We start from the raw sequence: 13,120 nt of genomic DNA on the forward strand, positions 1-13,120 counted from the left end.
ATGTTAAGCAATTAAATATGAAAAACATTTATAAGCATAATATTATTAAATTTTTTCCTGAAGAATAATATGCTAATCAAGATACATGCCATTCATACGTGTTCATTTTCTTGTCGGCTTAGTCCCTTTATTAATCCGGGGTCGCCACAGCGGAATGAACCGTCAACTTATTCAGCAAGTTTTTACGCAGCGTATGCCCTTCCAGCCGCAACCCATCTCTGGGAAACATTCACACACACATTCATAGACACACACACACACATTCATACACTACGGACAATTTAGCTTACCCAATTCACCTGTAACGCATGTCTTTGGACTGTGGGGGAAACCGGAGCACCCGGAGGAAACCCACGCGAAGGCAGGGAGAACATGCAAACTCCACAAAGAGATGCCAACTGAGCCGAGGTTCGAACCAGCGACCCAGCAACGTTCTTGCTGTGAGGCGACAGCACTACTGCGCCACTGCCTCGCATATATATACTAATAAATACAACTAATATATATATAGATAGATAGATAGATAGATAGATAGATAGATAGATAGATAGATAGATAGATAGATAGATAGATAGATAGATAGATAGATAGATAGATAGATAGATAGATAGATAGATAGATAGATAGATAGATAGATATTAGTTGTATTTATTAGTTGTATTTTGGTTTTATTTATTTTTTTATTTAGTATTAAGTTTGGATTTTATTTTTAAGTTATTTCTAAGTACAGTGTTTAGTCATTGCATTATTAAACAATAAAAATATTGAACGTGAATATGCAATGTATTCATGTAAAGCTTTTTGTTCCGTATTGCATTACTTTTATACGTTAATTTAGTTTGATATGTTCTTTATGAATTTTTTTATTATGTTTTTTATTAATATTAATGTTTTTATTAATCTACTAGTTGAATTTGCTGTCAAGTTTGTTTTATTTTCAGTTATTATTTTAGTTCATCATATAGGGAGCTTTCCTAATTTCTACATATTGTCACGTAATATTTCAGATTTAATTATATTTTCAGCTTTTTTTGGATTAACCAAATTTAAAAAAAATATTGATGTTAACAATAATACAAGTCAATTTATGTGATCTTGGACCTCAAGACCAGTCAAAATGTCTGTTTTGTGAAACACACTCGCGATTTTGTGATTTATACAAAAGTTAAAAAATAAGTTTTCCATTAAAGTATGCTTTGCTATGATTTGATAATATCTGGCTGAGATCTATTACCTGACAAGTTTTGTCGTCTATCCAAGTTTTAGGAACAACAAATACTAGCTTGACTAGTTGATCATTTGGTGTCAGAAGTGGCTTATATGAAAGGCAAAAGCCTCTAGATTACGCTAATTTTACCAAAATAAAATATGATCATGCCTTAATTTTTCATTATTTCATTAGGACAGTAAGCTCTGACTTTGATGAGACAAAAGTCTTGTCACTTAACAGAAATAATGTCCAGTATTGAATATAAAGTCATGCTGCAGTGGAAACAGAATTAAAATTGTGTATGACTTTCACGAGCTTGGAGGACTGCATTCATACATCTCTGCAATGACTCAAAAAAACGTATTCATAAAGTCATCTGGAATGGCGAAAAAGGCATTCTTACAGGACTCCCAGAGTTCATCAAGATTCTTTGGATGGTGACTAGGCTAGCCAATCCTGGAGCACCTTGACCTTCGTTGATTTCAGGAACTTTGATGTGGAGGCTGAAGTGTGAGAAGGAGCGCTATCCTGTTGATAAATTTGCCTTCTCCTGTGGTTTGCAATGTAATGGGCAGCACAAATGTCTTGATACCTCAGGCTGTTGATGTTGCAATCCACTCTGCAGATCTCTCGCACACGCCCATTCTGAATGTAACACCAAACCATGATTTGTCCTTCACCAAACTTGACTGATTTCTGTAAAAATCTTGAGTTAATGCTGGTTCCAATAGGTCTTCTGCAGTATTAGTGATGATTGGGATGCAGATGATTCATCAGAAAAATCTACCTTCTGACATTTTTCCCAAATGATCTACTAGAAGTCAAGTTATTAATGTTTACTCTTACTATTGAGATCGACGACAAGACTTTTGTTAGGTAGTGTAGAAACTATTCTGAGAAATCTGAGAGTTTTATCTAAATACTGAATAAGTAGCCTTTAAAGTTGTCTAAATTAAGCGTTTGGCAATGCATATTGTTAAAAAAAATATCTAAAATTTTAAAATAAAATTGTAAATATTTACAGCAGGAAATTTCTTGATCTCTGAAGAACTAGATCTTTATTTAATATTTTTATGATTTTGGGCAAAACTATTTTTAAAATGTTTTCCCAATGTATTTTTGGCTACCAAATTAAGCTCTTAGCAATGAATATTATGAATCAAAAAATCGTAAAAGTTTTTTTTATATATATTTACAGTAGTAAATTTACGAAATGTCCTCATGCAAATTGATCTTTACTTTATATTCTATTGATTTTGGGCTAAAAAATTATAATGTTGACCCCTATTATGTGCCAAATAACCAAAAGTATGCCCAGCTTAAGATTGATTTTATGGATCGGGCCACATACAATATATGAACACTCATTTTAAGACAATTTTGTCTCAATCTCATCTCGTTTGTCCTCAGGCTGGTGGTTTGAAGCTTGCGGTATGTCCAACCTGAACGGCATCTACTACACCATCGGTCACAACATCCGCAAACTCAATGGCATTAAATGGCATCACTTCCGAGGACCCAGTTATTCACTCCAGTCCACTTCCATGATGATCCGACCCACTGATTTCTAAAGCTAATGAACCAGCATTTCCACAAGACTGTCGTACTGTAGGACAGTGGAACCAGATTTAAAAAAGCAATGTAATGGATGAACAGTGATGATTTACTGCAAATCCGAGTGCTGGAATGGACAAAAGCATTCATCTATGCCAACATTTCCATTTTAGACATAACTCTGTAAAGACGCTTCACCTTCACAGCTGCTCTAGCGTGAATTCATTCGTCTCTTATAACCTGAAACATTCTCAGTGACGGAGACTTCTGCTGAACAAGGATCGTCGCTGTGCAATGAAATTATTCCAAAGGAAAACCTTTTGACCTTGAGGAGGCTGAAGATTTTGGAGCCGTTTTTCAGAAAGTTCCAGTGGAAACCAGAGGATTATTAACAGTTTTTTTTTTGTAAAAGATAACGGCTGTTAAAGGGATAGTTCACCCAAAAATGAAAATTATTGACTCCAAAACTTGGATTTTTTTTTCCCTTCAGTTAAACACAAAAGAAGATTTTTTGAAGACCTGTAACCATTCACTTTCATTGTAGGAAAAACAAATACTATGAATGTCAATGGTTATAGATTTACAGCATTCTTCAAAATATCTTATTTTGTGTTCAACAGAAGAAAAATCCTACAACAACATCATATGATGTTAAATTTAGGTTAGATTTAGGTTGTGATGTCGGGTGACCAAAATTCAATGTCTAGGTAGTGTTTAAGGACAGTGTTATTTTGACGTCCAATAACGATGTCAAATGACATTGATATTTGGTTGATTTTAGGTTGGACCTTGGAAATTGACTTTGGCCTGACATTGGGTTCTGATGTCAACCCTATTTTCATTTCCAAACAAAACGCAACTCATAAAGGTTTGTAACGAGTAAATGATGACAGAATTATAGTGAAGACGCTGACTAGATTTACTAGCGTTCAAATATTTTTGTATAATTTTAAATTAAGCCTCTTAAGCTCCTCAAAGCTGCATTTTAAAGTAACACAATGCAATTTAAAATATATTTTAACATGTAATTTATTCCTATGATGCAAATCTGAAGTTTTAGCATCAGTACAGTATTTAGTATAACATTATCCCTTGAAGAATCATTCTGATATCCTTATATTTTGAATGTCAATGTTGAAAATGGGTTTTTTCCCCTTATCTGTATATATAAACCTTATTGACTGCAATTTTTTGAATGAAAGTGTAGCTAGTAGCGTAAAGGCATTTGTATAATTGAGTGTGCATTTTAACAACTGGACATTTTTATATATTTTTAATATCTTTCTGTATTTTTCATCCTCCTTTCTCCCATAACATACATTAAAAAAGTATGTAAAAAATGGACACTTCTAGAATTAAGGGATAGTTCACCTAAAAACGAAAACGTGCTGAAAAAATGGACACTTCTAGAATTAAGGGATAGTTCACCTAAAAATGAAAACATGCTGAAAAAATGGACACTTCTAGAATTAAGGGATAGTTAGTTATGGAAATTTTCTATGACGCGGTTCGGTTGCAAGCAATCAAAATGTAGAAGTCCACTGAGAACACAGTCACAGTTGTTCCCAAGGGTTTGATTATTTTGGTTCCCGGATTTCCAATTATTTGCAATGTCATACAGGGACATACATTAAAAAAGTTACTGGCGAGTTATTGATGTGCATCAATGTTATATATATATAGAAATGTGCTGAAACAATCTTCCCTCCATTAAACAGAAATTGGGGGGAAAAAAAATAAACAGGGGCGCTAATAATTCGGGGGGGCTTATAATTCTGACTTCAACTGTATATATATATATATATATATATATATATATATATATATATATATATATATATATATATATATATATATATATATATATATATAACCTATTTCCAATAACTGATTTATTTTTTGCTTTGCCATTATGACAGTAAATAATATTTTACTTGATATTTTTCAAGACACTTCTATACAGCTTAAAGTGACATTTAAAGGCTTAATTAGGTTAATAAGGTGAACTAGGCAGGTTAGGTTAATTAGGCAAGTTATTCTATAATGATGGTTTGTTCTGTAGACTCTCGGAAAAAATTAGCTTAAAGGGGCTAATAATTTTGTCCCAAAAATAGTTTTTAAAAAATTCAAAACTGCTGTTATTCTAGCTGAAATAAAACAAATAAGAATTTTTCTAGAAGAAAAAATATTATCAGACATAATGTGAAAATTTCCTTGCTCTGTCAAACATCATTTGTGAAATATTTAAAAAAACAAAAAAAACAAAAAACAAAAGGGGGCTAATAATTCTGACTTCAACTATATATATATATATATATATATATATATATATATATATATATATATATATATATATATATATATATTTTTTTTTTTCTTTCTTTTTTTTTTTCTTTAAAAAAGCAGAAATCTCATGCAACAATCTTCCATTGTTAACTAAATTTGATAAAAAATGTGCAACATTTTCACTCTGGAAAGCATGATTTATGCGGGAATGTAACTGATATTATATGCTGCAACAGCCCTTTTAAATATTAGACCAATGTTGTGAATTTTGACGCTCTCACTGCTGGAGCAGAAGGCAGCCAGCGTTGTTGCCAGGGTGGCCAGAGCGACCTTTGATCCTCTCACCGTCTTCGGTAGGGGTGTAACAGTGTCCTGTTCAAAGGCCCTCCATCGGCCCTTACCAATCATGGCCTCCCAATCATCCCCATCCACTAAATTAACTCTATCACAGTCTCTCCACTCCCCCAATACCTGGTGTGTGGTGAGCGCACTGGCGCCGTTGTCCTGTGGCTGCCGTCACATTATCCAAGAGGATGCTGCACACTGGTGGTGGTGTGGAGAAACCCCCCTCATGATTGTGAAGCGCTTTGGGTGTATGGCCAATAAATTATGAAAAATACACATTACATTACATTACAACATTAGTTTTTTTTTTTGCTTTTGCATGAACTATCCCTTAAAGAAGCATACTGCATTCCAAAATGTGCCAGAACACAATTTAATGTGCTTCACAGTCAATCTTATTGTTGTAGAGGAGCTTTAGGAGGCATTCATGTTAACTGTCTGGTTTACTGACTTGGCAGAGCATCAGTTAATAGACATTCTTGCTGGGCAAGTTGGCTGCAGTTGCCATATTTATAACTAGTTAATGAAGATAACCCTTATTGCCCGCTCGAGTCCGCATTTTTCTGTGCATACTTGCATAAATGGTATTTCTGGCCTTTTGTTTCTCCATGTGTTTTGTATGTAAGTCAAAGATACTCTATTTTGTTTATTGATGTTCCCATTTCAGAAATATATGTCATATTATTTGGAGGATGCACTTTAAGGAGCACAGTATGAAAGTCATAGATAGATGTGCCAATGGGAGTTGACTGTATCTACAGCTGTACAGAACTGTTAGTTGCTGCTGTGATATATGCATTATTACGTTCTGACCATAAAGCTTTCAACAAATATTAATACTTTCTGACCGCAAAACTTTCATGGCATATCATAGCTGTTTGATCACAAACCCTGCAGTCAAACTGGATAATAGCTTTTCAACAGATCGATGTTTATTTTACTACTCTGAACAAAACGTTAAAGACGCCAAAGGCTTTCCTTCCTGTCTTTTTGTGGTTCGAGCTCTTCCTAGTACGGTGTTTTTATTTAACTACATACACTTTTCTCCCAAGAACAGCAGGAGCATATGGAAGACATTGCCTTCTGATCATTCTTTATTCACTTTGTAAAAATGTCAATTCGTCACGTCGGAAAGTTATTTTTTTTTGTTGCATTTTGTGTCTACATGAGCAATAAAATGTTTCTTATATAAATGTTTGGTGCATTCCTTCGTCACATGTATCTTAATCGGTTTCTTACTACATATTTGAGCTAATATTTCTGGTAACATCAACCCAGGCTCATTCTGAAAATGTACCCCTATATACATTTATGGAGAGCGCCAAATACATCCCAGGAGGAATGTTATTTTGCAGTTTTTGTCTTCGCGAATCCATCAGAGGCTGCTGTGTATGCTTTTTGAGATCTCAAATTTCTCTTGCAAGTGCCGTTCACAGCTGTTCTTATCGTGTAAATCCACCAGAGGCCAATGCTGACTGACCGACTGATCAACCAACCCATCTGCCACAGATCCCCTTCCCTAAATCCAACCAATAGTGTTTTCAAAAGTACCGACTGACCTGTCCACCCACTTCCCTAAACCCTACTGGCAGTGTTTTGAAAAGCAATCCAAAAAAAGAAAAGCCCTCACCTGATTTTTACCACATTTTACCACATTCTCACCCTGTTATTTACTTGTTTGTTTTATTATTTCATTTTTGTTTTACCTGCTTTCTTGAACTGGTCTTTGCTGGATTCGAACCTTGTTGTTGTGGTGGTCAACTCCTCTCTGCGTTTCAGGTCCACCGACATACAAGGCAAGCCACTGGGCAAAGTGGTAACAGTGAGAAAGCCGTCCATATGGAGGCAAGCGGTCAGCTGGTAAGCACGAAAAGATGATCTTTGCTAAATTAAAGCCGTCTGTCCACTGCACACGACTGTTGGAATACGCCCCCTTGTGGCAGCCTCACAGAATTTTCGGTTCTGACATGCACCATGGAAGAGAAGCTGTTCTCACAGTGTCCGAAATAAAGGAGTGCAAAAGCAAAAGCAAAAGCCAGTATTCTCTGTGCGTTCACTAAAACACATAGACCACTAAAAATATTGGAGACAACATAAAAAATATAAATATTTGTATTACTTTATTACATATATTTATGAATAGAAATGTTTTTTTTTTAATATAGACTTTTTCTGATTAAAAAATAACCAAAAAAAAAAACTACTATTTCTCATCTTGTGCACACAGACCTGCTTGGATAACACTGGAGTATATCACATCCGGTCGGCCGGTCGCATACGGTCTAGTCACAGTTAAAATATTTCAACAGATCCGCAGCTCAATTCGGATCTGAATTTTTCGCATACGGAGATGATCGGAACTCCACGCAGCTCCTGGACTACTGTCCATTGAAAATGAATGATTTCCGGTCTGCCGTGCAGTGGAAAGGAGGCTTAACAGTACAATAAGACAGAGTTAGTTAACACTGAAAAAGAAATGATTCATTGGATTTACTAAATCTTTTTAAGGTAAGTGGTTGCAAACAATTGATATGGGGCTGAATTTAAACAAACAAAATAAAATTAGCAATGTTCAACTTCATTTGTTTAAAATCAACCCATTTCAATAGTTTGCAACCGCTTACCTTAAAAAAAAATTAGTGAATCCAATGAATAATTTTTTTCAGATAAGTTACCATAGTTAAAACAATGAATATTTGAATAAACACACAATGTAGTGTGTTTTTATTTAGCGCATGAATCTGTATGGTCATACACCCAAAGCACTTTACAATCATGGGGGGGAGGGGGTCTCTCCTCACCACCACCAGTGTGCAGCATCCACTTGGATGATGTGACGGCAGACACACACCAGCTGTTGGCGGAGTAGAGAGATGATGATAGAGCCAATTTGGTGGATGTAGATGATTGGGAGGCCATGATTGAGGGCTGATGGATGAAATTTGGCCAGGACACTGGGTTACAGCCCTACTCTTTACGAGAAGTGCCCTGGGATTTTTAATAATCACAAAAGAGTTTTCGTCAGGCCCGTGCAGAGACCGTCCAAAGGGCATGTGCAGGATAATTTTTTTGAATAGCCGGGGGGGGGGGTGTTGTCGCGCGCCTACTGAAGGGCGGGACCGAAGGTGTGCCGCGTCGCGGGGGCACTTTTGATCATTTTGGAAGGGCACTTTCTATCCAAGACTAAAAAGGGCATGTCCACTGCACAGGTTGAGCCCTATGTGTGCACATGCCTGGTTTTCGTATGTGTTCTTCCACCCAGGTACTGATCAGGCTCAGCATTGCTTAGCTTCAGCTCATCCCTGCTGAGTTATTGCACAAATAAATTCAACCATACACACATACATTCAACCTATCACAGGCTTTCCAATGTCCCGAATGTAAGTCTTGGTTGGCAATATTGTGACATTCATTCTTCCAAAATAGACCCACCTACATTTTCCCCAAATAATCTTTGGATTTTAATAAAATTTGCAGAATTTCTCTTGTTAAAAATACCCAGCACTGTCCTCCAGTAAATCAAATTCCAAGTGGGTTAGCCCATGTGGGGCCCACATGATTTTGCCCTTGTTGTATGCCCACAATTTGTCCAACATGCCTGCTATTTTGCCACACTTTGTCCAATGTGTCCACTATTGTGCCCACACTCCCTGCTCTGGCCCCATTCTGCTTAGTACAGGTCAACTCACACTTTGGGCTGTCTAAAAAGGGATCTACTCGGGCCTAGGCATGGGACGATAACCGTGTTCAAGGTATACCGTGGTTTGGAAAAGTCATGGTTTAAAAACCGTAAAAAATTGATGAGTAAGATTTTTTTTTGTTTGCATTTCTGTTTTGTTTTTAGGACAACAGTATCTCAAGCAAAAACGATCTCCAAAGATGCCGTTTTAAATTGTAAAAAAAAAAAAACTCTGTATTTTTTAAACAATTGAAGACAGCAGAAGTCAATGATTCATTAGAATTCTTTAGCTGGACACACTTACTGTTCCGAAATATTTTAAATGTTTCACAAATTAAAATATATTGTGTACCAAGGGGAAAAGTTTTTTTTTTTACCCAGACATTTTAAAAAGTATATATTTTAGAGCAGTGATATTTATATCCAAGGTTATCATACCGTCAGAAGCTTATACCGGCCCATGCCTAGTCGGGCCCTCCAGAGTGGATCCCACACGTGCCCCTCAATTAATGACAGTATCTGGGCAAACCATACCCTCATGATCTGTGCACACCACACGTCAGACTGAGATGAATCTTTCATTTTATTTTATTTGTTTTATTTATTTATACAGGTAATGTACAACATGGCATGTTGTGCCAGAGTTAGCTATGAAGCTAATTTACATATGTAGTCCCTCTGCAAGATATTGTTATAAAATTAACATTCATTCATTTTCCTTCAGCTTAGTCCCTTTATTCATCAGGGGTCGTCACAGCAGGATGAACTGCCAACTTATCCAACATATGTTTTACACAGTGGATGCCCTTCCAGCTGCAGTGCAGTGCTGGGAATCACCAGTACACTCTCACATTCACCAATTTAGTTTATTCAAATCCCCTATAGTGCATGAAGAACATTTAAACTCTAAATGCCAACTGACCCAGTCAGGACTCGAACCAGCGACCTTCTTGCTGTGAGGCGACAGTGCTAACCACTGAGCTACTGTGTCACCATATAAAATGAACAATATTAAATTGAAAAATAGCACAATGCAGACTTACAGGGCACACGTAGAATCTGTCATAATCAATAAAATTCAATCAAATCAGTGATTACAGCTTTGATTCTCCTCAAGCCACACTTTCAGCACATCTTAAAGGTATAGTTCACCGCAAAATGTACTGATTTACTCAAGTGCTGTAGTTCCAAGTACTGTAGGATTAATTGACTTTTATTCTGTTGAACACAAAAGAAGATATTTTGAAGAATGTTAGAAACTGTTTGACATCCATAGAAGGCTAATATAGGAAAAACAAATGTTATGTCAATGGTTATAGAGGATTTCAGCTTTCTTCAAAGTATCTCTTTTAGCCTAAAACACATGAACACCCCCCCCCCCCCCTAAAATTCATTTTATACTCAAGGTGTCCTGTAACTGTCGTTCCAAGTACTGTATAAGTCTTTACTCTGAGGAACACAAAAGTAGATATTTTGGAGAATGTTAGAAACTGGTTAACATAAGTAGTGTAGGAAAAAAGAAATTTTCAGCATTCTTCAAAACATCTCTTTTTGCCTACAGGAGAAAAAAACTGTAAAGGCATAGTTCATCCAAACATCTACTCATGTACTCAAGTAGCCTACTTTAGTTCCAAGTACTGTAGAACTCATGAATTTCTTTATTCTGTTGAAAAAAAAAAAAAAAGATATTTTGAACAATGCTACTGAATGATGAACTGGTGGACATCCATAGTGGGCTAATAAAGGAAAACAAGTGCCATGTCAACGGTTAAAGGATTTCAGCTTTCTTCAAAACATCCCTTTGCCTACAACAGAAGAAAGAAACTCTAAAGGTATAGTTCACCACAAACTTTACTCATTTACTCAAGTGGTTCCAAGTACTGTACAAATAAGGATTTTCTTTCTGTTGATCACAATAGAAGATATTTTGAAGAATGTTAGAAACTGGTTGACATCCATAGTACTGTAGGAATAACAGATGCTATGCAAGGTAATGATTAAGGCTTCAACTTTCTTCAAAACATCTATTTTGACAACAGAAGAAAAAACTCAAACGTTTGGAAAAAATGAAAGGTGAGTAAATAATGACACAATATTCATGTTTGAATGAACATTCACTTTAAGATTTGTCCAATAAATGACCTGAAAGTCAATCTGATTTGAATTTAAACTTAATAGATATTTTGTTTATGAACACTTGTACACTTCAGCAGCAGCAGGAAATAGCTGCTGTGTAGATGAGCTGTTATTCGCTAGCGCCATCTGCTGACCACATTCTCCTCATATTATCAAGTCTGATATTTCAGTCTCTCATAAACTCAGTACCTCAGTCGGAGTGAAAGCTTCAGGACTGCAGTACCGTACGACCTCCATAATCATCCTGTATGACTTAATGTCTATCAAAACGTTTCTATATCGTTTTCAGGCTGTGGATGAGAGTTGTGTAGGCCGCACATTCAGGTCAGAGCAGTGCTGTGTGTGAAATGTATTTGGCTCTTCACCCTTCTCTCAGTTCTCTCCTGCTTTATCTCTATTCTCTCTCTCTCCCTCCTTTCTCCACAGACGACCTCAATTCTGCCTCTTTTTTCGCTCTGCCCTGCAGCTCTTGTTCCTCCAGAGAAGCTAAAGGGAAATCTGGGTTAACGTTATGAGTGATGTCTAAAACAACACAAACTTTTCATGGCTTATTCCTGACACGCTATATTTGTTCGACTATCTTTAGAATTTATTTATTTATTTTACTGGATAGCAAGATGTAAGATACAAAACAATGAATTGTGAAATTCAGTATGGTCAAACTTCACCAGTAGGGGGCAGTTGTTGACAACTCATAATGAAACGATGACCAAAGGTCTTCAGCGTGGAGGTACGTTTCAAAGCAGATCAGTAATATTTTCGCTTTACGTTTAGCTAGTAGCAGATATTATTATATTCTAAACAAGAAAACGATGCAGCATTTCTAATATGACAAACGTTGTTTATTGTTCATGCCCTACTGAAAAAAAACAGCGTAAACCAGCCTAGCCTGGTTGGCTGGTTTTAGCTGGTAAACCAGGCAGGCTGGTTTCCAGCCATTTCCAGCCTGGTCTTAGCTAGTTAGACTGGAAAATGACCAGATAAAACCAGCTTGACCAGCCTAGTTTAAGCTGGATATAGCTGGTTTGGGCTGGGCTCCCAGCCTGTCTAGGCTGGTCAAGCTGGTTTTAGCTGGTCATCCCCCAGCCTGTCCAGACCAGGCTGGAAATGGCTGGAAACCAGCCTGGAAGTGACCAAAACCCCTCTAAAACCAGCCTGGTTGACCAGCTAAAACCAGCCAACCAGCTTAGGCTGGTTTAAGCTGCTTTTTTCAGCAGGGTGCTAGTTTATTTCACGTCCTCAGAAACACTCTCCATCCTAATAACTTCTTAATATGCCTTTAAATGGAAAGTGTTATTATCTAAACGACATCCTCAAGTTACATCATTTTTTAGGAAAACTGGTGAGGAGAAACTTCAGTATTAGCGATTGATTTGATGATTTCTGTGATGTTTTGCGGTTGTTGTCTCTCTTCAATTATTGATCCAATTTCAGAAATTAATATGAAATTGACTTAATAACTTGACTAAAAACATAAGTTATTAAAGCCTGAATAATGTTTAATATTTATCAATTGTTTACATCAGGTCAGCAGATTCATAGCCATAGATCTGATATCTGGCAATATAACTGTTAGACAAATTATACATTTTGGATTTATGATAAAAAGTTTAGATTTCACATATAATAAATATGTAAAAAGTAAATAAGTACATACAGAGCAAGGATTTTTCTCAGTATTTCCTATTTTTATTTTCTCTGGAGAAAATCTTATTTGTTTTATTTTGGCTAGAATAAATACATTTTTTTTACCTTTAGTTAAGATGAATATTATTAGCCATAAAATAAATCAATTTAAGAAATGATTTATTAAATTTAATATGTTCAGAAATGTGTTCTTTGCGTTAAACAGAAATTGGGGAAAAATGTACAGGGGGGCTAATAATTCAGGAGCGCTAATAATTCTGACT

General features: G+C 36.1%; 1 protein-coding gene and 1 long non-coding RNA gene across 7 annotated transcripts in view; both read left to right on the forward strand.

Moving 5' to 3' along the window:
• angpt4 (angiopoietin 4) overlaps positions 1-4,540 on the forward strand; it is a 115,538-nt gene extending 110,998 nt beyond the window's left edge. For all 6 annotated transcript variants that reach the window (XM_087258064.1, XM_087258062.1, XM_087258066.1 and 3 more), the window contains one exon: positions 2,621-4,540. In XM_087258064.1, the coding sequence (XP_087114190.1) occupies positions 2,621-2,781 (161 nt within the window). In that variant the 3' untranslated portion in view covers positions 2,782-4,540. The remainder of the gene's footprint in view (positions 1-2,620) is intronic.
• Positions 4,541-11,636: 7,096 nt separating this feature from the next.
• The window catches only part of LOC141386368 (uncharacterized), a 183,896-nt gene continuing 182,412 nt past the window's right edge, over positions 11,637-13,120 (forward strand). The window contains exon 1 of the long non-coding RNA XR_015494233.1: positions 11,637-11,940. This is a non-coding gene — a long non-coding RNA (uncharacterized LOC141386368). The remainder of the gene's footprint in view (positions 11,941-13,120) is intronic.

The sequence above is a fragment of the Danio rerio genome, chromosome 6 (assembly GCF_052040795.2).
Source record: "Danio rerio strain M-AB ecotype USA chromosome 6, GRCz13ab, whole genome shotgun sequence".
Classification (NCBI taxonomy): Eukaryota; Metazoa; Chordata; class Actinopteri; order Cypriniformes; family Danionidae; genus Danio; species Danio rerio.